Source organism: Sinohyriopsis cumingii, chromosome 1 (genome assembly GCF_028554795.1).
Source record: "Sinohyriopsis cumingii isolate HCF-2022 chromosome 1, ASM2855479v2, whole genome shotgun sequence".
In the NCBI taxonomy this organism is placed as follows: Eukaryota; Metazoa; Mollusca; class Bivalvia; order Unionida; family Unionidae; genus Sinohyriopsis; species Sinohyriopsis cumingii.
The window spans coordinates 53725150-53749147 of record NC_142961.1 but is presented as its reverse complement, the minus strand read 5'-3'; the positions used below and the strand labels follow the sequence as shown (position 1 = coordinate 53749147).

Here is a 23998-nt window from a genome sequence, read left to right as displayed (position 1 = left end):
TAATTTTTGTTTTTCTTCTTGCCATTGAAAGTAAGGGGGTTATGATCACCAAACACAATAATTGGAGAAGAAGCTGAACTACTAGACTCTTCAAAGTGTTGCAAAGCCAGTATCAAAGCCAAACATTCCTTCTTGATTGTGGAATAATTTCTCTGGTGCTTATTTGATTTCTTTGGAAAAAAGAACACTGGATGATCTACACCATTTTTGTCGTCTTGAAGCAGTACTATTCCAACCCCAACATCACTTGCATCAACATACATTTTAAATGATTGATTGAAATTTGGAGCTGAAAGAATTAGTGTACTCTTAAATGTCATCTTTAACTTATCAAAGACCTACTGATATTTTTCAGACCAATGAAACTTCATTTTCTTACTCAATAAATTTCTCAAGAGTTCAGCAGTTATGGTAAAACGAGCAAAATTTTCATTAGTATCCAGCCATACCATAAGAATCAGTTGCTTTTTACTGATAGGTACAGGGAATTCAGAGATAGCCTTGACATTAGCATCTATATGTCTATCTTGTCCATGTCCCACAATATGTCCTAGTTATGTACTACAAACATAGCAAAACTCACTTTTAGATAAATTAATTGTCAAATTTGCATCAGTGAGTGTGTCAAAGAATTTCCAAATTGTCTCTAAGTGATCTTCCAGATGTTGTTGTAGATGATGACTTCATCAATGTAAGCATCACCGTTATCTAGACTAACTGTAATAATGTTCATTAAATGTTGAAAAGTACAAGTCAAACATTTCATCCCAAATGGCATCACTTTATATTGATAAAGTCCATCTGGAGTCATGAATGCCGAAGTTTCCTTTTCCCTTTCCCACAGTGGAATTTGCCAGAATCGTTTCAATAGCCAAACTTTGTGACATATTTTGCTATTCCAATTTTATGAATGCAGTAATTGATTCTTGTTACTTTTACTCAGTTCAATGAAATCATTGTCCAGCAAATACTGAATTTCTTTTTTTGAAACATTCCTGTTTGAGAGGGTTCATCCTGTACAGATAATCTTTAATAGGTGCAGAATCTACAATTTCATCATGGTAGATTTCTTTTTGTTCATGTAGGAACATCTGGAATCAAGTGCTTATATTCAAATAATAGCTGTTTTAGTTCATTCTTTTATTGTGGCTGTAGATGTGAATGTTTCTGGTCCAGATTATTTATAATTTCTGAAGTCCATCACTTAAATCCTCACTGTGTGGGACAGGTACAACTAAATTGATTGTATAATTAACCTGGCTATCTCTGTGAACATAACAGTACTCCTTTAATAAATTTACATCCCAGAAGTACTAATATTGTAATTTAACTCACTCATTTTTTTCTTAATTTTATAAAGACCATAATACCTAATGTGAAGAAAAGTTTGAAAAATTAGCAGGAGACAGAACTCTGATTAGCAGGAGACAGAACTCTATCACCAGACTGAAAAATCCTTTCCCATGTAGTTCTGTAGTACCTTAATTTCAATTTTGACTTGAATTGCCAGATGCCTAATTCATGCATAACTTACTGGAAATTCCCAGACACAAGATTTGACCCTTGATCAGATTAGACCGATTTGGGCTGGCCAAATTGAGTGAAACACTTTATCAAAGCTTTTACTATTGTTTTAGTTTTAATATTTCTGAAAGGAATTGCCTCTGTGAAATATGTAGACTCGCACATTATGGTCGACAAGTATTGGTTGCCTGACTTGGTCTTAGGTAAAGGATTGACACAATCTACCATTATTCTGCTAAATGGTTCATCAAATGCAGGAATAGGTTGCAGATGAGCCTTTGATATCTTGGGCGCAAAATGAACGCACATGTAGGTTCTGGGGGGGGGGGGGCAGGCAAGTCCACCTGGGTCAAGTTATGTTCCTTACAATTACTATTGATTGATATTTCAACATCTACTCAGCCAATCACAGTTGTCCCCCTAATTATAATAATTGTTTTACAACACTGACAAATTGTTCCTACCATTTCTCAAGTATGACAAGATCTGCATTATTTACAAACATCAAAACATTTTTTTTTTAATACAGTGAAACATGCCTTAGCAGTGACCTGTTTATCTAGGAAACAACTGTTTTGTAATACATTGAATTATGCCTCAGCATAGAACTCCATATACGAGGCACAACTGTTTTGTAATACAGAGAAATAGGCCTCAGCATAGAAATCCATATATGAGACACAGCTGTTTTGTAATAGAGAAATATGCCTCAGCATAGAAATCCATATATGAGACAGCTGTTTTGCAATACAGAGAAATATGCCTCAGCATAGAAATCCATATATGAGGCACAACTGTTTTGTAATAAGGAGAAATTTGCCTCAGCATAGAAATCCATATATGAGACACAGCTGTTTTGTAAAACAGAGAAATATGCCTCAGCATAGAAATCCATATATGAGACACAGCTGTTTTGCAATACAGAGAAATATGCCTCAGCATAGAAATCCATGTATGAGACAGAGCTGTTTTGTAATACAGAGAAATATGCCTCAGCATACAACTTGTAGCATGCAACCTGGTCTAGATCTTACAATGGACTCTCTTATACTCATCTAATGTCTAGATTTTCTCTGATTTTTCTATTCTCCCTATAATTTTTCCTGACATATTACAATCTTTTCCAATATCACAAGGTCATTAACCTTACATCTAAAGCCTTTAACAATATCACTGCCTAAAGAACTGCACCAGCCAGCCTCTGTCCTTATCAGATCGTTTCTCCATTTTATGGCACGGATAAACCAACACACTGACCTAGTGTGATCTCTATCATTTAACAGGCTAGCTTTGGGAACTATTTACAAAGTCAGCAACAATACTGTGCTACAAACTCCATATATAAGACACAGCTGTTTTGTAAAACAGAGAAATATGCCTCAGCATAGAACTCTATATATGAGACACACCTGTTTTGTAATACAGAGAAATATGCCTAGAACTCCACATAGAGGACACCACCTGAAGGACAATATTTGTGAACATATCCCCAAAACGTACTTACATACTTGATATCTTTTTACAGGACATCTCAGAGTTTATTTTAGAACTGCGTGTGTGTGTGTGTGTGTTTGTCTGTGTGTGATTCACCCCATTTAAAAAAAGGGAATAGAAATCATTTTTAATGTTTGAATATTAGAGCTAGGTACCATGAAAATTTTTGTCTGTGGTATTTCTGAACATACAGCGACATGTACCATGTATACTGCTATTATATTAGGGACCAACAATTTAATTTCCTGAGGCAGTGTCCTGTGATTTTAAAAAAAAAATCGAGCTTTCAAATAGCTGGAAAAGTTATCTTCCTCTGATTCGTTGCAAAATAACACCATATTATATCCATTATATTCTTTGAAACAAATTATTTTGAGATAAAAAGAAATAAATTATCTCGTTTCAAATGAAAATTACAGTCAGAACCTTTTTGTACTCTCTCTCTCTCTCACTTTCTCTTTCTCTCTCTCGGCTCTGTTCCTTCTGTCTGTCTTTTAACCTTCTTGCCAACTTGATTTCTTTCTGGCTGTAATTCCCTTGTTTTCCTCTAGTTCTAACGACCCTGATGGCAACAGGCATCAAACAGTTTTTCTCAAATCAATCAATGACCTCAAGTACACAACTATAACTTCACAACTGGCCTCTCCACTATGCGAAAGGCAGAACAGTAATATTGTTACATGCAACGGGTCTCTTTAGTGAATGAATGAAACAAACTAGAATAATTTTCCTCTTATTAATGCATGACCATCAATATCACAACTACACATTTACATCACAACTTCACAATTGCCTGCCTAACTCACAACTGCATGGTTTCTCCTTATTACATTTCTGTAACGTAATGCCAGTACTTAACTACCATAAAATACAAGTCACAAATCAAACACCAAGTACCGGCAACTATTTTTCCTATGTTACCTTAAGACAGTCAAATCATGATTTTAAGCCTCATTTCTCCTGTAACTCTACACCATATTTACCATCATAGTAAGAATAAAAGGCATCTCCAGATGATGCGACACTCCCTTCCCATTGTACAATTTACCAGTCTCTATCATAAATACTGCACATGGAGTCACACAATCAATCCACACAATTAGATTTGAATAGGGACTATTTGGCTCCAGTGACACTTATACAGCTCTGACCAAAGGTCACTAACGCTAAACCATGCCATCATGAAAAATAAATTTTTGGTGTGTTTCATATCGAAGAGATCTTATCATGCATTATTAATAAAGGAGATTGCTCTTAAGGTGGCAAATTTTAGTACACAAAAGTTAAAAATGTGTTATTTTGTGAGACATTTTAAATTCTAAACTGTATTCTTGCCAATCAGATTATTTTAACTGAAGATTGGCATGCAGATCTTTGATTATTTCATTTTAGAAAAAGGGACACATTTTCTCTATTTTACACACAGTTTTGACAATTCGATTTCTTCAAACTCCTTGATGTACATTTTTGCTTATATATATATATATATATATACAACAAAAATAATATATAAGTCCAACATGATAATTTCAATTTAGTTTGTTAATATGGATGGGAACTATGTGTATCAGGTGAGATTATTGCAGTATTTAGATTGAACTGATTTCTATTTAGAGTCAAAATACGTACTTATTGAATGTCCCCTATTTGATTGTATAATTTCCAGCACTGTGTGTGTGTCCCCATTCTGATGGCAAAGATTCTGATTCAGTCTTTCTTGGAAATCAACCACAAATCAATTGCAGATGACATGTATATATACAATGCATAATAAATAGATTTTTATCGCCCATAATTTGTTGAAATAAAAATGTCCCTGTTTTGATTGTTAAAATCATGTCCCCGTTTTGTAGGTTTTACAAGTGTGTGTGTGTGAGGTGTGTGAGAGAGAGAGAGAGAGAGAGAGAGAGATTGTCATCTGAAAACTTAACTAAAGTGAAATGATTTAGCTTCCACTGGAGCTGGCACCCTGTAAAAGGCATTGTGCTGTCATCAGAGAGCTTGTTGATAACAATGAGAAGGGATGACAGTTTTCTAGCTACACTATTGATAAAATAGGCAGGGAAACTTTGAGTGGGATGCTAAAATCTGGGCAAGATAATTGTCAGAATGGGTCCGTAACCATAAAACACACTGACTCAAGACACTGACTCAAGAAATGAAAATTATTTGGTGGACTAGAGAAATTCCATACAATTCATACAAAACAATGACTCTCCTGGAAATCTTATGATGATTCATGGTCTTACAAAGGAATACATGTACTTATCTCATTAACATACACAAGTAAATATTTAAAAACAATGATATTTTGTTTCCTCTTTTTTTACTTCAAATTTTTTTTCAAAAGTTGGATTCGGTCCAGATATCTTATACAATAATATTTTGCTGCCATGTTGGCATCATGACATGTGTCAAAAATGTAATTAACAGTTCATAAGCTTAATTATATTTGTAATATTTGAAATTAATTTGTGATGAAAACATCTATTTTATAAAACAAACTTTTGTCACGATAAATGAATACATGCTTTTACTATCATTAAATTGATAACAAGATTACAGTGGAATTTCCATACATTCCCTACTGATGGAAACTATCAGTATACTGATACAGTAAAAATAGTATAGTGGTTCATACCACTGGGAAAAAAATACTGTTGTGAACCTTTATATAGATATACCACACACCTCTAACAAATATAGGAGGGATTAAATACAGAAAGATAGGGCTTGAAAATAGAATCAGTTGACTTTTCAGCACATTTTTTTTAAAACAATACAATATGTAGCCCATAATATTGCATCCTAGATTAGACCCAGCGACATGTGCAATAAAAGTTAGTATTTTGTAGACTGGTTTTACATAGCCAATTACAGATTCCAGGATGTAGAATAGGTCTATTGTACCATCCTGCATATTATAACAGGCAACTAATGGTTGATTTTTAATGTCATTTTCATCATAAATTGATGGCTGGTATCATGCCAAGGGAAATGGGAGCTAAATGCCTTTCCCCAATACACACCAAAGCAGTCAACCCAGCTGGCCTAAGTGGATATTGAACATGCAGCCCTTAGATTGTGAGTATTCTCTCTAGTGAACTATTTCAGCTCACCCAGACTACCAGTACCTGAAGCAACCAGTTTCCTGTGGAATGCATCTCAAAATGATATTCCAAATGAGGTCTTTCTATGGGATGCATCCCAAAATGATGTTCCAAATGAGGTCTTGCTGTGGAATGCATCTCAAAATGATGTTCCAAATGAGGTCTTACTATGGGATGCATCCCAAAATGATGTTCCAAATGAGGTCTTGCTGTGGAATGCATCCCAAAATGATGTTTCAAATGAGGTCTTGCTATGGAATGCATCCCAAAATGATGTTCCAGATGAGGTCTTGCTGTGGAATACATCCCAAAATGATGCTCCAAATGAAGCCTTAGACTTTTCTGAAAGAATACCGTTTATATAGAAAAATGGCACCTTATAATTTAATAATTATGGTTTTATTTGCAATATCTTTACCTGTTATCTTTTGACATGATTGACATATTTTGGAGAGGTTTGTCTCCAAGGATTGTGCCTTTTCCATTTTTGCTACCTGGCTTTTGCTCATTGCTGCATAGTTAGTCTTGTAGTGATGGGCCATTAAAACACACACACACACACACACACACACACACATGGAAAAAGGCAAAACTGGCTTCTGCACACAGGCATGTGACCTCTGTGTGCAAGTTCACCTTTTCAAATGGGTTTTTGAACAATTACCATACACTCAGTATTATTATTCTTATTATTATTATTATTATTAGTATTAGTATTTTATCAGGATTGTTTTATGTGCATTATTCATAAAAATCATAAAACATGTGGTGATGTTCTTCTCTTCCAAACTTATTTTGTCTACTGTATCCTGCTGACCTTAATTCATCCTGGAAAAAAATCATTACTGATTTTAAATGGTCACAGATCTTAGTTTGTTTTGTGCTCTGTGATAAAACAAAAAATTTCACTGTTAATTCAGAACAAGACTGACTGATTTTTTTTGTTTGTTGCCAACTTGTACAAGTTATGGTAGGCTTGGAAACAGCTGTTAATGCTCTTAAATTAATATCTGGATTATCATTGAAATCAAAATACAGTTGGCTAATATGAGAGGCCTGTGATAAATAGGGAACCATAATAATCTGTATATTGGCTATTCTTTGTGACACATAAACCAAAACTTTGCTTGCCTTTAGAGACCATATTTAAATATTTAATGACTCCTGAGCCTAATGAAAAGGGATGTAACTCATATCTCTTCACAAAGATTAACCTTTTTCTTCAGATTTAGCTTAAATTCACAGGCAAATAGATGAATATACTAGACTGCACTTATCACACTGGCATAAAAGGCAAATCCCATTTATGCCTCACTTTCAGATTTGATGTATTCATACCTTTGAGTTACACTGACATTATGAATGGAGTATGTAGTACAAGCAAGATAAGTGCTGTTTGAAAATCTATTTACATGATATGCCTTTGTCTAAAACATAACTTTCTCATGAAACAAAAATTTAGTTCATATAGGTCACTTAGTGGTCACTATAAATTAGTGCAAGACCACTTGAGGCAGGGAGAAACCATTTTTAGGAATAGGAAACACCTGACTGCTGATCAGAGAAGGCAGGTGACCATTACATGCTGGATATATAGGAATTTTGGGGGGAGGGGTTAGAATGGCTACTGTGAACAGGTGACTTCTGAACATAAGCGACTGCTAGGACAGGTTTTACTGTACATTTTGTGTACATATTTGCAGATTTTCTGGTTCCTACAAACCACAGAATGCAAGTCCTAATAAACCCCAATCATTTTATGAAAGCAAGTACTGACAAAAATGTGATTTTTTTCAGAAAACAGAAAGAATTTATACCCACAAAAGTAAATTTGCAGTATTCTTAGAGCAGAGATATTTAGCTCACTGGGCTGTAATACTGGGTGAGCCTATGATATGGCCCTGAGTTCACTGTCCATATTCTGCCCATCAACATGCTTGTTACTACTCTTGTGGTCATGTTTCTGATTTGATTTGGATCAATCTTGGAAATGAGGTAATCTTGAATCAAATACTTGATTTTTTTATTAGATTTGATTGAACTTGGTTAATAGATTTTATCACCAAGATTAGCCAATCCATTTTATCATCAAGATAAGCCAATCAATTTTATCATCAAGATAAGCCAATCAGTTTCATAATCAAGATAAGCCAGTCAGTTTTATCATCAAGATAAGCCAATCAGTTTCGTCATCAAGATAAGCCAATCAATTTTATCATCAAGATAAGCCAATCAGCTTCATCATCAAGATAAGCCAATCAATTTTATCATCAAGATAAGCCAATCAGTTTCATCATCAAGATAAGCCAATAAGTTTTATCATCAAGATAAGCCAATCAGTTTTGTTGTGAGCAAGATCTCTGCATTGTAATAAAGTTTTTATTACATCTGATTGTATTGCCTTCTTAATACTTGAATGATCATTTTCTGACTCATATTTACTCCAGCTTAATAGGCAAGTCTTATTATGAGTGAGACTGATGAATATTTATGAGGTGACTTATGATGTCTAGTTGATACAAAATTAAAATGACACCTATCTGACATCCATTGTGACCATCATGATGGCTGTCTTGAAAATCTTGTTATAGATTCTCCACCTGAATGGAGGGTAATATTGACATGGCGTTTTCACTAAAATACGGCCTATGATGCATAGTTGATCCTAAATAAAATGGCCATCTTGAAAATCTTGTTATAGCTTCTCCACCTGAATGGTCGTCTTGAAAATCTGATTGCTAGTCCTATCATATGGTTAATTCATCCTTAATGATAATAGTGCTGATCAATGTATATTTTTTCTGCATTGTTTGTTAGGTTTTTTTTTTTAACATTTATTTTTCACAATATTCTATTGTAATGTTACATTGTATGTTTGACTTAACCATGTCCAAAGTCATGTTTATTTTTTACTTGACCTGAATAATTGATTTCTTTTTTATTTTATTCTGTAAACAACTAATATGTAGATAAATAAAATATTCTCTATGTGTATGGGTTTATATAAGGATAATTATTAATTGAAGTTAACATGTTTATTTGGGTCTGAGTCTAGGTTATTGAAATTTCTCTACAATGTACCTGGCATACCTGACATAGTCTAGGTTATATCTTATAATTTTAGTAACAGACTTTCTAATTATTGCAAACATTTTATTTTGTAAGCATGAAGAAGTTTCTAGAAAGTTATTTTTAATTTTTTTCTTCTTAAAAAATGTTAATTGTGATCTGAGATCAAGTAGATAACTATATAATCTTGTTACTGGAAAAATTATTAATTTGTGCTTGACATCCAAGCAGAATCAAGTTAACGTTTTGTACAGTATTTGATTTGGAATTATTCAATTATTTCTTCTCTGGAAATACAAAAGTGATGACATTCTTGGAAATAGAGACTTGAATTTTTACTGAAATTTCAAATATGGATTTCTACTTGGGGTGCATTACTGTGTTTCAATATTAGACTTGGTATAACAGCACAATACAGGCCACCACAGGCACATCTACAACTTCACTGCTGGACTTAATTTGGATTTCTGCATAAGTTTATTCATAACTTTTATTATTAGGACTTGTGTCCATAATACTTATTTAGATTCCTGGCAAATAGAGTATCAGTCTTTCAGTCCTTTAACATATTAGTATTGTTTTTTTTTTAAATCTCTCATGCCTGATAAAATATAATAGGATAGTATTGCAAGGACTTTTTTGGTGGTCTCATATTAGAAAACTTTTCCATCTAAATAAATAATAAAGCCAAAATAAGCTTCACACCAGAAATGCCCATTAGGTAGAGACATTCACTTAAAATGTATTTTTAAAAAGTTACCATAGCCAAACTTTTCTCTTCTTTAAGGTGGAGGACAGTCCTGAATCTTATCCTGAACATGTTGTACATATTGTTATGGACAGTAATGGCTGTCACTGTGGAGTATGACCAGCGATACATTTACTACCTGCCTGACCAGTGGTGGAGAATAGTTATTCTGGTATATTACTGTAACTTTTCATTTTTTTTGGTGAAAATTAAGCTGAGTTCAATTGAGCAGTGTCACAATGGACATTTTAGAATTAGCTTACTGATATAGGTCAGTGCCTTTCATAATCCATGACTTTACTAATTTTACCTTGTATGCAGTATGACTAAAATTTAGGCAGTAAAAAGAATTCTATTGCTAGCATGAATGATTATTGTGACAATATCAACATTGCTCAAGTATGTTTGAATTTACTTTCCATCAGTGTAATAATATGTTAAACAACACCATGATTGACAAATCCATCTTGGGCATTTTCAGCATAATTAGCATCATTCTCTTGTGTAAGTTTTCCATCAGTTTCCATAAAGGCCTCACATGGAAGAAAATACCAAGACATATCATGAATTTGTAGGTCTTTTTATATTAGAATCATTAGACAGATGTGAATAATACTGAAAATCCTTTTTGCTTTGGTCTGTCTTCAAATGTGCATACATGTCCAATGTAATATCAGATACTTCTTGAAAATTTCCCATTGTTCATACATTAACAGTTTCGTCTTGGATCCCTTTTGCAATCCCTGATCGGTAATCTGCTTCCCATTCTCACTTTTGCAATCATCAAATTGGTTATGTGTTGTTGATCAGCTTCATTGATGATTTTACTGACTGGTGTACAACCAATTCTTTCTTCCCTGCCAAAAGTTTCCCCAGGGAAAGAATTAGCTATCTGATTCTTTCTCCTTCAAGTTATTCCCCCGCCCCCCCCGCCCCAACCAGTTAGTTTCTTTTAATTAATGGACTTTTTTTTGGTAATAAGCTTAATGCTCACATGTGAAATGTATTGGGTCACTTAAGAAATAAATGGGGGGACAGAATCAGCTAGCTTCTTTCCCCCTACAATCCAATAATTTCTTTTCATTGATGGGCTCTTTGGTAATACACTTAAGGCCTACAAGTGAAATATCATACATATAATTGGTCACTTAACACTTAACAAACGTTGTGGAACAGGATCACCTGGCCGATTCTTTCCTCACTATACAACCAATTGGTTTCTTTTCATTAATGGACTATGTCCTACTCAGCTTTAGGCCCACATGTTAAATATATAAGACATGTAATCGCTCACTCTAACATAGACTTTATTTCAGATGAGCCTTTACATTAATACAGATTTCAGACTAATAACATTTCAAAAATCACTTACACGGAATAAGATACAACTTTTAATTAATGTTCGTGCTTCTTCTTTGCAACCTAACACTAAATTAAAATGGTCATTTGCAACGTTTTGTCAATAAATTCCTGACTCAATGAAAGTGTCCAAGGAAAAGGATGCTGGGTACATCAACCAATCATATTGCTTAATTCCTTTGGAATTTGATCACTAGCACTATATACATAAATGTCTGTGGATATCATAATCTCAGCATCAGTTGCCCATACAGTATTTGACTCCATATTACTGTCCTGTAAATAGTTATTTACATTGCTGTTGAGGAAATTGCTTAGCTTTCTAGTGACCATTGTGGAGCACATATGCCTGACAATACTATTATGGCAAATGTTGTAGCTTTCTTTTCTTCCTGCAATTGCAGAGCTTATATCTCTAAACATACAATTACCATCATCTCGTACAATTTGCACTTTTATTGTGGCTGAGGATGGCTAGCTGATTCTTTCCCTGGGGAAACTTTCAGAGGGGGGTAAATTTGACTTCTACGGTGTGGAGATTGTTGCTGTTGATGGAAATGTTATGGATCTTGAATTGATTGAACCACTCACAATCCCAGATATTCCAACTGATTTAAAGCAATACTTTTGATATAAAGCAATAAGTTTTATGTTGCATTCAGTATTACTTTTATTTCGGGCTGGAATCTTTTTCTTTAAGTTATTGAATTCAAGTGATTTTTTTCTCTTGAAATACAAAAGTGCTCTGATAAAATTCTTGGATAAAGGCATTCACTGGAATTTATACTGAATTCAAGTCTGGAATAATATTACTGGGATTCAACAAAAGACTGTTGACACATCAACACTCTATAAGCTATAACAGACACATCATCACCTTCAGGTTTTGGATTTTTTTTGGACTTGAAGTGAGTTTTATTCAGGACTTTAAGTTATTAAGATTTGTGTCTATAATTCTTGGATTATTTTAGGATTTAATGTGCCAAGTTCCAGTTGATATCACACAGCTTTGTGAAATGGTCATCAGTTTTCTTTTCTAGCATCACTGGCAGATTTCATCATTGTATATGTTTATCATGGTTGTTAAATTGTTGTGTCCAGCCTCCAATCAAGTCAGTCATGGGGGAACTATATGCATCCTGGGTGATGGACACAAACATATTCCGAAACTAATCCCACAAGTGGTTGGGGGAACACCAAATCAAATGAATCTTTACAAGGCTGTGCTTATCAATGCCACAAAATTTCATCAAGATATTGCTGTTTTCTTGGATCATTTTCAGTATGTGCACATATCTTAAGTCACATAAATCACATCTGTGTTTCTTTGTTTGTCTACTTGTAAATATTCTTATTAGGTTATCTTTATGTTCAGGTATTAAATCATCATACACAACAAGATTATTTGTGCTCAGGTCAAGGTCTTCAATTGTAGGGGCTTAATCGATTGTGGAAAAGAAATCAATTGTTGAAGCTTCATTAAAATCCAGTAAAACATAACGTAACTAATCATTTGTGGACAGTGCAGTCATATACAGGTGATCTGACAGTTGTCATATTGTGATCTGATTCAACAACAGTTGTCATCAAAGACAAAGGTTATTTTTATTACAAAGCAAGCAGACATTGGAAGCCGACTTTGGACTCGGAAGCCGAATTTTTTTAAAGGATATCAATACAAAGGTTATTTTATTGCAAAGCAAGCTGACCTCAGATGCCGACTACTGGATTCATTTAAGTGTGCCGATTTATTTTTTTAGCTTTGAATATACAAAGACGGCCAAGATATGGAAGCTAACTTTGGTTCCTTTTCAACAGTATTCACAAAGGTTTGACAATAAAGTAAAACAATGGAACAGTTTTTAAAGTTGCACAATATAGTGCTTCGTGCGTGAACATCAATGACCCAGCATCATCCAGAAGATTTGGAGAAAATAAAATCACGTGATGAATTTGTGATGGCCAGAAGAGAAACAGATCATTTCGCCGACAATAGGATCATTAACATGGATGAAACTCTAGTGTACTTTGATCGCATTCCTGGATGGACTGACAATAAGATGGGCATCAAAAGTGTGAGAATTAGCAAGACTAGTGCAGATTTGAAAAAAATCTTCCTTTTTTTCTTGCAGTTTCCACTTCAGGTAGTGTGTTGCCTCCATCAATTTTTCACGGTATGAGAAAGTTAAAAACTTATTCATGTACCAAAATAATAGACCGTACATGTGCAGGAGAAGGGTTGTGTTGATGAGATGCTGCTGCAGTGGGTTAAAGAGTTTTATCTGAAGTACAGTTTTATATTTAAAAAATAAAATTTCAGTTGGAAAGCAATTTCCGACATGTAATTTTCGAATGATTTAAAAGGTGTCCCACAACTTACGACTGGAAAAAACAATGTGTCCCAGAACATACAGGGCACAAAAAAATACTTTTAAAATTAATTTATGGTGTCCCAACAAATACGGTGTCCCAACATATGCGGTAAATACGGCTGTCTTTGTATATTCAAAAAAAATTAAAAATCGGCTCACTTTACAGAATCCATAGTCAACTTCCAATGTCGGCTTGCTTTGCAATAAAATAACCTTTGTATTGATATCCTTTACAAAATAAAGTAACCGGGGTCGGCTTCTGAGATCACCTGCTTTGTAATAAAAATAACCTTTTGTCTTTGATGTTCTGTCGGTAGGTTCAAAGAAGGAGTTAACTGCTTGCTGCCAGTTATGTTTATTCACCACCAGGGCTTATATGTGCTTGGTATAGTAAGGATAATTATGTAACCCTAGCTGGTGAAAAGACTGTCACTTGCACTCAAGTGAATGTGTTTTCAAATGATGATATTTTTTGGCGAGATATTGTCATACAGTAGACCTGGATATAATTCAATCTTGATTATTTTGCACCCAACACCATGTCATGCGTGAATGGCATCTTCAAGATATCAGTTGACTATTTCCCTCTTGTATGCGATTTTGTTGGCTCCAGTTTTCAGTCGGATAACATGTTCAAACCTTTGAACACAACCACACACAATTGTTTCTCAGTCTTCATGTCAATGAACAACATGGTGTGTGGTATCGGACATAATTGATACATGCTACAGTATGGAAGCCTACGCTATTTATTCTTTAATGCTCATGTTGAAAAAAAAATGTTTCACCATAAGTTTTGGGACAGGAAAAAAATAAATATTTTATCGTGTCCCAATATATGCGGTAAATACGGTAGTAATTTTTGTATTTCCAAAAAGTAGTAATTGTATTTCCCAAGCATTAGTAATGGTTGATCATTTTACGCTGCCATAATTTCTACGCAGAATCGTAAGTGCTAGTGTTAGAATTTTTACTGCCTAAATTTTAGCTAGTATGACCACATACTCTTGCATATGTCATGACCAGGATCAAGCTTGTGATGCCAGAGGTACAGAATTAGCATGTTACCTCTATGCTCTCTAGGAAATTGGCCATTTGGGCCCCAGAGTGAAATGCTGGAGCCCTGTGGTAATCACCCTTTTTGTCTGTCCATTCATACTTATAACTAGCATAGTTCTGCCACCTGCAACCTAATTATATTGGATGCTGTTTGGTTGGTGGTTGAATATTAGATGTACATGTGCCTTTAGTGGTTTTGTATTTGCAGGTCCAGTTTTGATTGAGTTATTGCCTTTCTCAATCATTATGTTAAAAAATTTCCTCTTGATCATATTCTTATAACCAGAATGGTCAGAAACCATACAATATAATCAGATGCAATTGTTGTGTGTACATTGTCTCAATGATTTAGATGCTCCTTTTATGAGATTTGTTTTGTCTACTTTATTTTGGACTGAGTTCTTGTCCTTGTTGAGTTTCATGTTTCACATTAAATGTTGATTGTAACTGGCATAGTTCAAAATCCATTCAAAGCAGTTTCATGTTAACCTTGTCTCAGAGACCTATATGTGACTTATATGGGGTTATTCTCATTTAGAAGAGTTTTGTCCCTCTGATATTTTGGCTTCCTGACTTTGGTTTGCACAACATAACTTCCCATCATGTGATGACAATTCAAATTTGTTGGATTTCATCCTGATGAAACATGTGACTTTAGATTGGTTAGACCTTGAATGATTTTGATTTCCAGTATTCTACAACATGTTGACAGGAAGTGTGAACTCTGATTGCAATCCTTCAGACCCTTTCTCTTTGTTTTGCTTTCTGCAGCTTTACTTTACTTAAGAATATTGCATCTCAGCCAAAGTTACAGTACACAGTTATCTCAAGGAAACATTAAACTGGTTGGTTATTCAGCATTCCATATCATCATTTAGAAACATCATGGCCCCTCATTGCCAATCCCCAAACTTTGGTTTTTATATTGAATTTCTTTGCGGACAGCTCTGTTGAACAGTTATAGAGGGCAGGGCCTATTGTGTTACATCTTTTGCTACTTGCTCTAGGTTGCATATATAGACAGGGGTTCCACCCCTCAGGTGAGGGGGATCACTATTGCCACACCTAATCCTCATCCACTACCAACCAAAATACACTGTTCTCAAATGATAGGATTAGAAAGCCAGCCTAATACAGTGTTCTCAAATGATAGGATCAGAGGGCCAGCCTAATAAATTGGTGAGAAGCAGGTGGTCAAAAAAAAGGTATCCTTAGAGGATATTTGCCAAAATTTTTAATAATTTTGAGTAGGGTTATCATATGGTAGTAAAATTTCACCATTGTACAGAGAGGTCAGTCTCTCCAATTTCATCTTGTATTTATTGCAGAATTGGAGGGGAGTCTCATAAAATAAAGATTGATGCTAATAAATCAACATCAGATCCAACAGAAATATTTCTTGTTCCTGATTCTTTCTTCAAGCATTTTTATTTGCAAAGAAAATCTTGACTTACCTTTTTTTGTAACCTGTTTACAAGTTTGGCAGTAAAGAGAGTGTTTAATATAATGGTAAATATGTTTGATCGATTAATAATTCCACTGGAGAATAACAAACCAAAATCAGTTTTTGTGGTAAAATTGCTATCAATCCACTGATTATCTGTTGGTGGCCTTATTGAATAAACACTTGTAATGTGGGGTGTGTGCAAAAAAATCAAATTAATGCATCAAGCTGAGCTGATAATCCATTATTTGTAAGGTAATCAGTTTCAAAATACAAGTTTTTGCTAATTATGTCTGAGTATTTATTGTTTTAAAATTCATTGTTCCAGAGATAAAAAGATGGACATATTTTGGGATTTGAAAAGTTTTATTTCAACAATTCATTGTTAACAAGGTTTATTTAAATTAAGGTTGGCTGTAAAAAAAAAACAACAAATATTGAGAAATTAGTTGACTTATTTAATTTCTACAAATTTTATTTGTTTAAATGTCATAATTAGCATTTGCAGTATGAGTCACTGCTACCTATATTTAATAACAGTCCATTTATATCTTCTCAACTTTTGATCTGTATTTTTAGGTGGGAGCTGTGATCTTCACATTCTGGCAGGTTTTTGAAGAGATCAGTGAGTTCAGCAAATCCAAAAAGTCCCATAATGTAAGTGAAAACGCATGTTGTAGAATCAGTTTTATTGTTTCTCACAGTGCCTTATCATTTTTACTTGGATTATGTTAGGTAAAAGTATATATTTGCCAAAATTCACACATATTGTTTTAAAAGTAATTACAAACCATTCCTGCTCTATTGATCTTGACACTTTTGTGTTTTGGTCCCACAAGTTCATTCAAAAGGCTAAAAGTGCATTTAAATATTTGGATGAATATTTTGGATTTTTGAGACATATTAAGCCAGACATCAAGCTTCAGACATTCTTGTCAAATGCCAAGAAACTTTAGAGTATGCACAGACTTTTCTTGCTTTCCATCATGGTTTTAATATTATCAATGCTCATCATTTTGATACACAGACTTTTCTTGCTTTACATCATGGTTTTAATATTATCAGTGCTCATCATTTTGATACACAGACTTTCCTTGCTTTACATTATGGTTTTAATATTATCAATGCTCATCATTTTGATACTCAGACTTTTCTTGCTTTACATCATGGTTTTAATATTATCAGTGCTCATCATTTTGATACACAGACTTTTCTTGCTTTACATCATGGTTTTAATATTATCAGTGCTCATCATTTTGATACACAGACTTTTCTTGCTTTACATCATGGTTTTAATATTATCAGTGCTCATCATTTTGATACACAGACTTTCCTTGCTTTACATTATGGTTTTAATATTATCAATGCTCATCATTTTGATACTCAGACTTTTCTTGCTTTACATCATGGTTTTAATATTATCAGTGCTCATCATTTTGATACACAGACTTTTCTTGCTTTACATCATGGTTTTAATATTATCAGTGCTCATCATTTTGATACACAGACTTTTCTTGCTTTACATCATGGTTTTAATATTATCAGTGCTCATCATTTTGATACACAGACTTTTCTTGCTTTACATCATGGTTTTAATATTATCAGTGCTCATCATTTTGATACACAGACTTTTCTTGCTTTACATCATGGTTTTAATATTATCAGTGCTCATCATTTTGATACACAGACTTTTCTTGCTTTACATCATGGTTTTAATATTATCAGTGCTCATCATTTTGATACACAGACTTTCCTTGCTTTACATTATGGTTTTAATATTATCAATGCTCATCATTTTGATACTCAGACTTTTCTTGCTTTACATCATGGTTTTAATATTATCAGTGCTCATCATTTTGATACACAGACTTTTCTTGCTTTACATCATGGTTTTAATATTATCAGTGCTCATCATTTTGATACTCAGACTTTTCTTGCTTTACATCATGGTTTTAATATTATCAGTGCTCATCATTTTGATACTCAGACTTTTCTTGCTTTACATCATGGTTTTAATATTATCAGTGCTCATCATTTTGATACACAGACTTTTCTTGCTTTACATTATGGTTTTAATATTATCAATGCTCATCATTTTGATACTCAGACTTTTCTTGCTTTACATCATGGTTTTAATATTATCAGTGCTCATCATTTTGATACACAGACTTTTCTTGCTTTACATCATGGTTTTAATATTATCAGTGCTCATCATTTTGATACACAGACTTTTCTTGCTTTACATCATGGTTTTAATATTATCAGTGCTCATCATTTTGATACACAGACTTTCCTTGCTTTACATTATGGTTTTAATATTATCAATGCTCATCATTTTGATACTCAGACTTTTCTTGCTTTACATCATGGTTTTAATATTATCAGTGCTCATCATTTTGATACACAGACTTTTCTTGCTTTACATCATGGTTTTAATATTATCAGTGCTCATCATTTTGATACACAGACTTTTCTTGCTTTACATCATGGTTTTAATATTATCAGTGCTCATCATTTTGATACACAGACTTTTCTTGCTTTACATCATGGTTTTAATATTATCAGTGCTCATCATTTTGATACACAGACTTTTCTTGCTTTACATCATGGTTTTAATATTATCAGTGCTCATCATTTTGATACACAGACTTTTCTTGCTTTACATCATGGTTTTAATATTATCAGTGCTCATCATTTTGATACACAGACTTTCCTTGCTTTACATTATGGTTTTAATATTATCAATGCTCATCATTTTGATACTCAGACTTTTCTTGCTTTACATCATGGTTTTAATATTATCAGTGCTCATCATTTTGATACACAGACTTTTCTTGCTTTACATCATGGTTTTAATATTATCAGTGCTCATCATTTTGATACACAGACTTTCCTTGCTTTACATTATGGTTTTAATATTATCAGTGCTCATCATTTTGATACTCAGACTTTTCTTGCTTTACATCATGGTTTTAATATTATCAGTGCTCATCATTTTGATACACAGACTTTTCTTGCTTTCCATCATGGTATTAATATTATCAGTGCTCATCATTTTGATAAACAGACTTTTCTTGCTTTACATCATGGTTTTAATATTATCAATGCTCATCATTTTGATACTCAGACTTTTCTTGCTTTCCATCATGGTTTTAATATTATCAGTGCTCATCATTTTGATACTCAGACTTTTCTTGCTTTACATCATGGTTTTAATATTATCAGTGCTCATCATTTTGATACACAGACTTTTCTTGCTTTACATCATGGTTTTAATATTATCAGTGCTCATCATTTTGATACACAGACTTTTCTTGCTTTACATCATGGTTTTAATATTATCAGTGCTCATCATTTTGATACTCAGACTTTTCTTGCTTTACATCATGGTTTTAATATTATCAGTGCTCATCATTTTGATACACAGACTTTTCTTGCTTTCCATCATGGTATTAATATTATCAGTGCTCATCATTTTGATACACAGACTTTTCTTGCTTTACATTATGGTTTTAATATTATCACTGCTCATCATTTTGATACACAGACTTTCCTTGCTTTACATCATGGTTTTAATATTATCAGTGCTCATCATTTTGATACTCAGACTTTTCTTGCTTTACATCATGGTTTTAATATTATCAGTGCTCATCATTTTGATACTCAGACTTTTCTTGCTTTACATCATGGTTTTAATATTATCAGTGCTCATCATTTTGATACACAGACTTTTCTTGCTTTACATCATGGTTTTAATATTATCAGTGCTCATCATTTTGATACACAGACTTTTCTTGCTTTACATCATGGTTTTAATATTATCAGTGCTCATCATTTTGATACTCAGACTTTTCTTGCTTTACATCATGGTTTTAATATTATCAGTGCTTATCATTTTGATACACAGAGTTTCCTTGCTTTCCGTCATGGTTTTATGAATACTTGTCATTTTGAGACAGACTTTCCTTGCTTTCCTGCATAGTATTACTAATAAGAAGACTTGTCATTTTGAGAGGACTCTTGTTTAATGCTATTTATGTTACTGCATGGGAGACTGGTTTAAAGTTTGTGAGTTTTGGAAGAAGACACTCAATAGAAGTAAATTTTGATAATATTCTATCAGACCTAGATTTATAGTTAATTTGAATGTTACTTCTATTTTCCTTACTTAATTAAAATGTATGTCAACTGCACAAAAATGCCTTCAAAGTGAAGCTTTGTAAATTTATGTCACTATAAAAAACTTTGAAAGAATATTTTTGCCAGCTCAGCTCATTGAAGAACTTGGACTTTGTATGTTTCTACAGTGAATAAATAAACTCCAACTTTTGTATTAGGACTATATGTCCATAACTGTTACTGGTTTAAGCAATAATAGGTTACGAAACTTGGTAACCAATTAACTGACCTCATCCCTCCTCAGTGCCTCATAATACCAAACATAATTATTTTTAAACAATCGATTGAAACATGGTAATAAATCTGCCCTGGAGCCATACACTATATATCTACCATCATCTGCCTGTCTAAGATAAAATACAGAATTATGACCATTTTCACTTATAATTTATGCAGTAGTATGTAGTAGCATTTGAGATACCTCAGCAAAATAGTGGCATTATTTGGCCAATTAAAGGTAAAATTAAATACTTTATGTAATTATGTAAGCACTTTCACACATTCACAAACACCTGAAATCTGTTGGGTTTTTTGACAGTTCAAGAACTATATAGATTTGTATCTAAATTTTAATGCTGGTATTGCACAAGGTTCATACTCTGCTTTTTAATGATTCAGACAATCAGCCTGATTGGTAGATCACTGCATCATATCTCAGAAAATACAACAAAATAATTACAGTTGGAATGTATAACTAAGCTTCATGTGAAAACAAGATGGAACTATGTTTCTGTCAGCAGATGTAACATGTAAGTTTCACTAGAAACTGGAAGCGTCAGTAATGCTGTAATTCTTGCTGGTTCATTCTGTGTACATGAGGTATTTTCCGCTGCAGTTGACCACTTACAGTTCAGTTAATTTATTTTGGATAACTGGGTAAGAAAGTTAATAATTATTTCAGTGCAGATTTCTATTGGCACAAAGAAATATAAGTTTCTAATAAAATTTGTCAGTTAACCATGGCTATCTTTTGTCTGGTTGATGTTTTGCATCTATGTTTTTCATTCTTTTGCCTGCAAGTTGAACAGTGTTTTACTGGCATATAATAATAATAATAATAATAATAATAATAATAATAATAATAACAATAATAATAATAATAATAATAATAATAATAATAAAGACTTTATTTAGAGAAGGTAACTCAATTAGTTACAGAACTAATCTACCTTGAGGCCTTCTATCTGTTATGTACAATATATACAGTATATACAACATGATGTGAAGAGTCTGGCTTGACACTAAATAATTAAGTAATTTTAAAATTCAAAGTGTCAAGACTGGAACACATGCACAGGCATCAGTGAAAACATAAACATATATAAAACATAAAATATAATCCTGCATTGAAAAATTCAGCTATGAAAATGATGTAAAATTACAGAAAAGCGCGCGGTATTTTTTGTACTAGAACTGTTCAGTTTTCTAAAGATTTCATCCATTTAAGACACTGATTGTGAAAAGATGAAATGCTAGGAGCCTGCCTTATGTCACTGGGAATGTTGTTCCAGTTTACCAATATATTAAAAGCTTTTTTTAAACAATTCTTTCTTTGGTCTTGGTATAATGGAATTTTTTCTTCTTATGGACCTTAAATTTGGAGTGCCATCAGCATCTCTTTGGTGAAAGATATTGCTTAGATAGACAGGAATGTCTTTTCTGGATACTTTATACATCTGTTTGGCCTTTCTAAGAAATATTCTTTCATGTATTGTTAAAACCTTTATATTATTCATTGCATCCTGAAAATTCTCTATACTTTGATCTAGAATTAAATGGGAATGGCTGAATATAACTTTTATAAAAGATGACATTATACTGAAGAGGAATGTATGTTTTGATTTTCCTCAGCAGCCAAAGTAAGAATTAACCTTTAATGAAACATGTTTAATGTGAATAGACCAAGTAAGATTGTTATCCACGAATACACCAAGAATTCTATCTTGAGAGGTCATATTGAGGCTCACTTTGTATGTCAAAGCACTTAATAAGTAGATGATAACATGAAAATATTTTTTTTCCAGCAGTTTTTGTTACATATTGAAGAATCTTTGTTTAATTTAAAGCTTTTAAAGTTATATACAGTTGCACTTGTTAATAGCAGCAACCCATGGAAAATGGCCAAACTGGCATTTGTACACATGTTACCTCTGAATGTAGGTTTGCCTTTCAAACTGCATGCTGAATACTATTATTATTATTATTGTTATTTTTATTATTGTTAGTAGTAGTAGAAGTAGTAATAGTAGTACATGTAGTAGTATTTCAGGCAACTGAAATAACTTTCTGTTCAGAAAATTCACCATATACATTTATCATTTCTAAATTCTGGTGGAGTTTCATTCATAGATTTCTTCAACCTTTCCTACTTGTTCTTTTTTTCCATGTTGTACGTTTTTGCTCATATATTCAGTAAGAGGGTATCTAGCTCAGCAATTTTTATATTGCAGTCGACCGTCTCCTTAGTAACAGACCTATGCTAAATATAGAAAGTGTCAACCAAATGATTGACAGGTCACTTTGTTCAGAGACTTTTGATGCCTTCTAGTTCAAAACACTGTACCATGCAGTTACTATGAAATGTGCACAGTTTCATCTCTTCTGTGTTCTTGCAGATATATGCATAGCATTCCATGAAAATTTGGATCCAACAGAATATCTTGTATGAAATGTTGAATCTAATGATGGTTCATTGTGTATTCATGTATAAAATGAATAACACAATGATTAAATGCCTGTTAACATTTTCATCTAAAAAATGGATGGATACTTTGGTCCAACTGGTGTTGTTCAGCTCGATAAAAAAAATCTACCTAATAAAGATCAGTTGTGTTCATTGTGACTATCTCTTAGTTTTCCTTGGACTAAGGTGCATTTTGTGCATTCACATTTATGCAGACATTTTACACTATCGTATTTACTGCATATGTTGGGACACAAAAAAATAATGATGTGTTTCGTGTCCCAGAACTTATGGTGAATTTTTTTGAACCTACATCATGTGTCCCAAGACTTAGGAAATGAAATAAATTGTATTCAATTTGCACCCCACCCCACCCCCTGCAACTGGCCACACCACATGTTACAATAAAATAGATAAATACAATGCTTATTTGATAATAAAATGAAAGAAACTAACCTTGTAGACAAATATGCTAATAAAGAGTTTCACTTTCTAGGATACTTACAGCTTACCAAATATTTAAAAATGACATATCCATGACCTGCCGTAGTTTATACCATTTTAACTTTAATTTTGACACTTAATATCGTGAGAAACTAGTAATGTAAGGTGTTCAGCTAAATCTATTTCATTTATTCCTCACTGACAAATTAAATGTCATTCTTAAAAGTGCACCAGTTCTTTCAGCACCAGATTTCAGTCAGTTATTTAAAACGTCTGTTGATGCAAGTGATGTATGGGTTTGTGAAGTATTGATTCAAGAAGTTAAAAATGGTATGGATTAGACACATCGGTGGAAAAGATAATCTAATTACAGATGAACTCTCACATTTATAGAAGTGCCATATTGCTTTATCTTGATTCCATTTTCATCTAATCCTGTTGCCGATGTTTTGTAAACAGCATGCTCTGTAATATGGTCCATTTTAAATGGTTCTGTTTTTTTAGTATCTCATT

General features: G+C 33.2%; 1 protein-coding gene across 1 annotated transcript in view; it reads left to right on the top strand.

Moving 5' to 3' along the window:
- Positions 1 to 23998, top strand: part of LOC149806884 (uncharacterized) — a 183864-nt gene that overhangs the window by 88152 nt on the left and 71714 nt on the right. Inside the window, exons 10-11 of the mRNA XM_089931672.1 lie at positions 9985 to 10117; positions 16759 to 16836. Of these exons, the coding sequence (XP_089787798.1) occupies positions 9985 to 10117; positions 16759 to 16836 (211 nt within the window). The remainder of the gene's footprint in view (positions 1 to 9984; positions 10118 to 16758; positions 16837 to 23998) is intronic.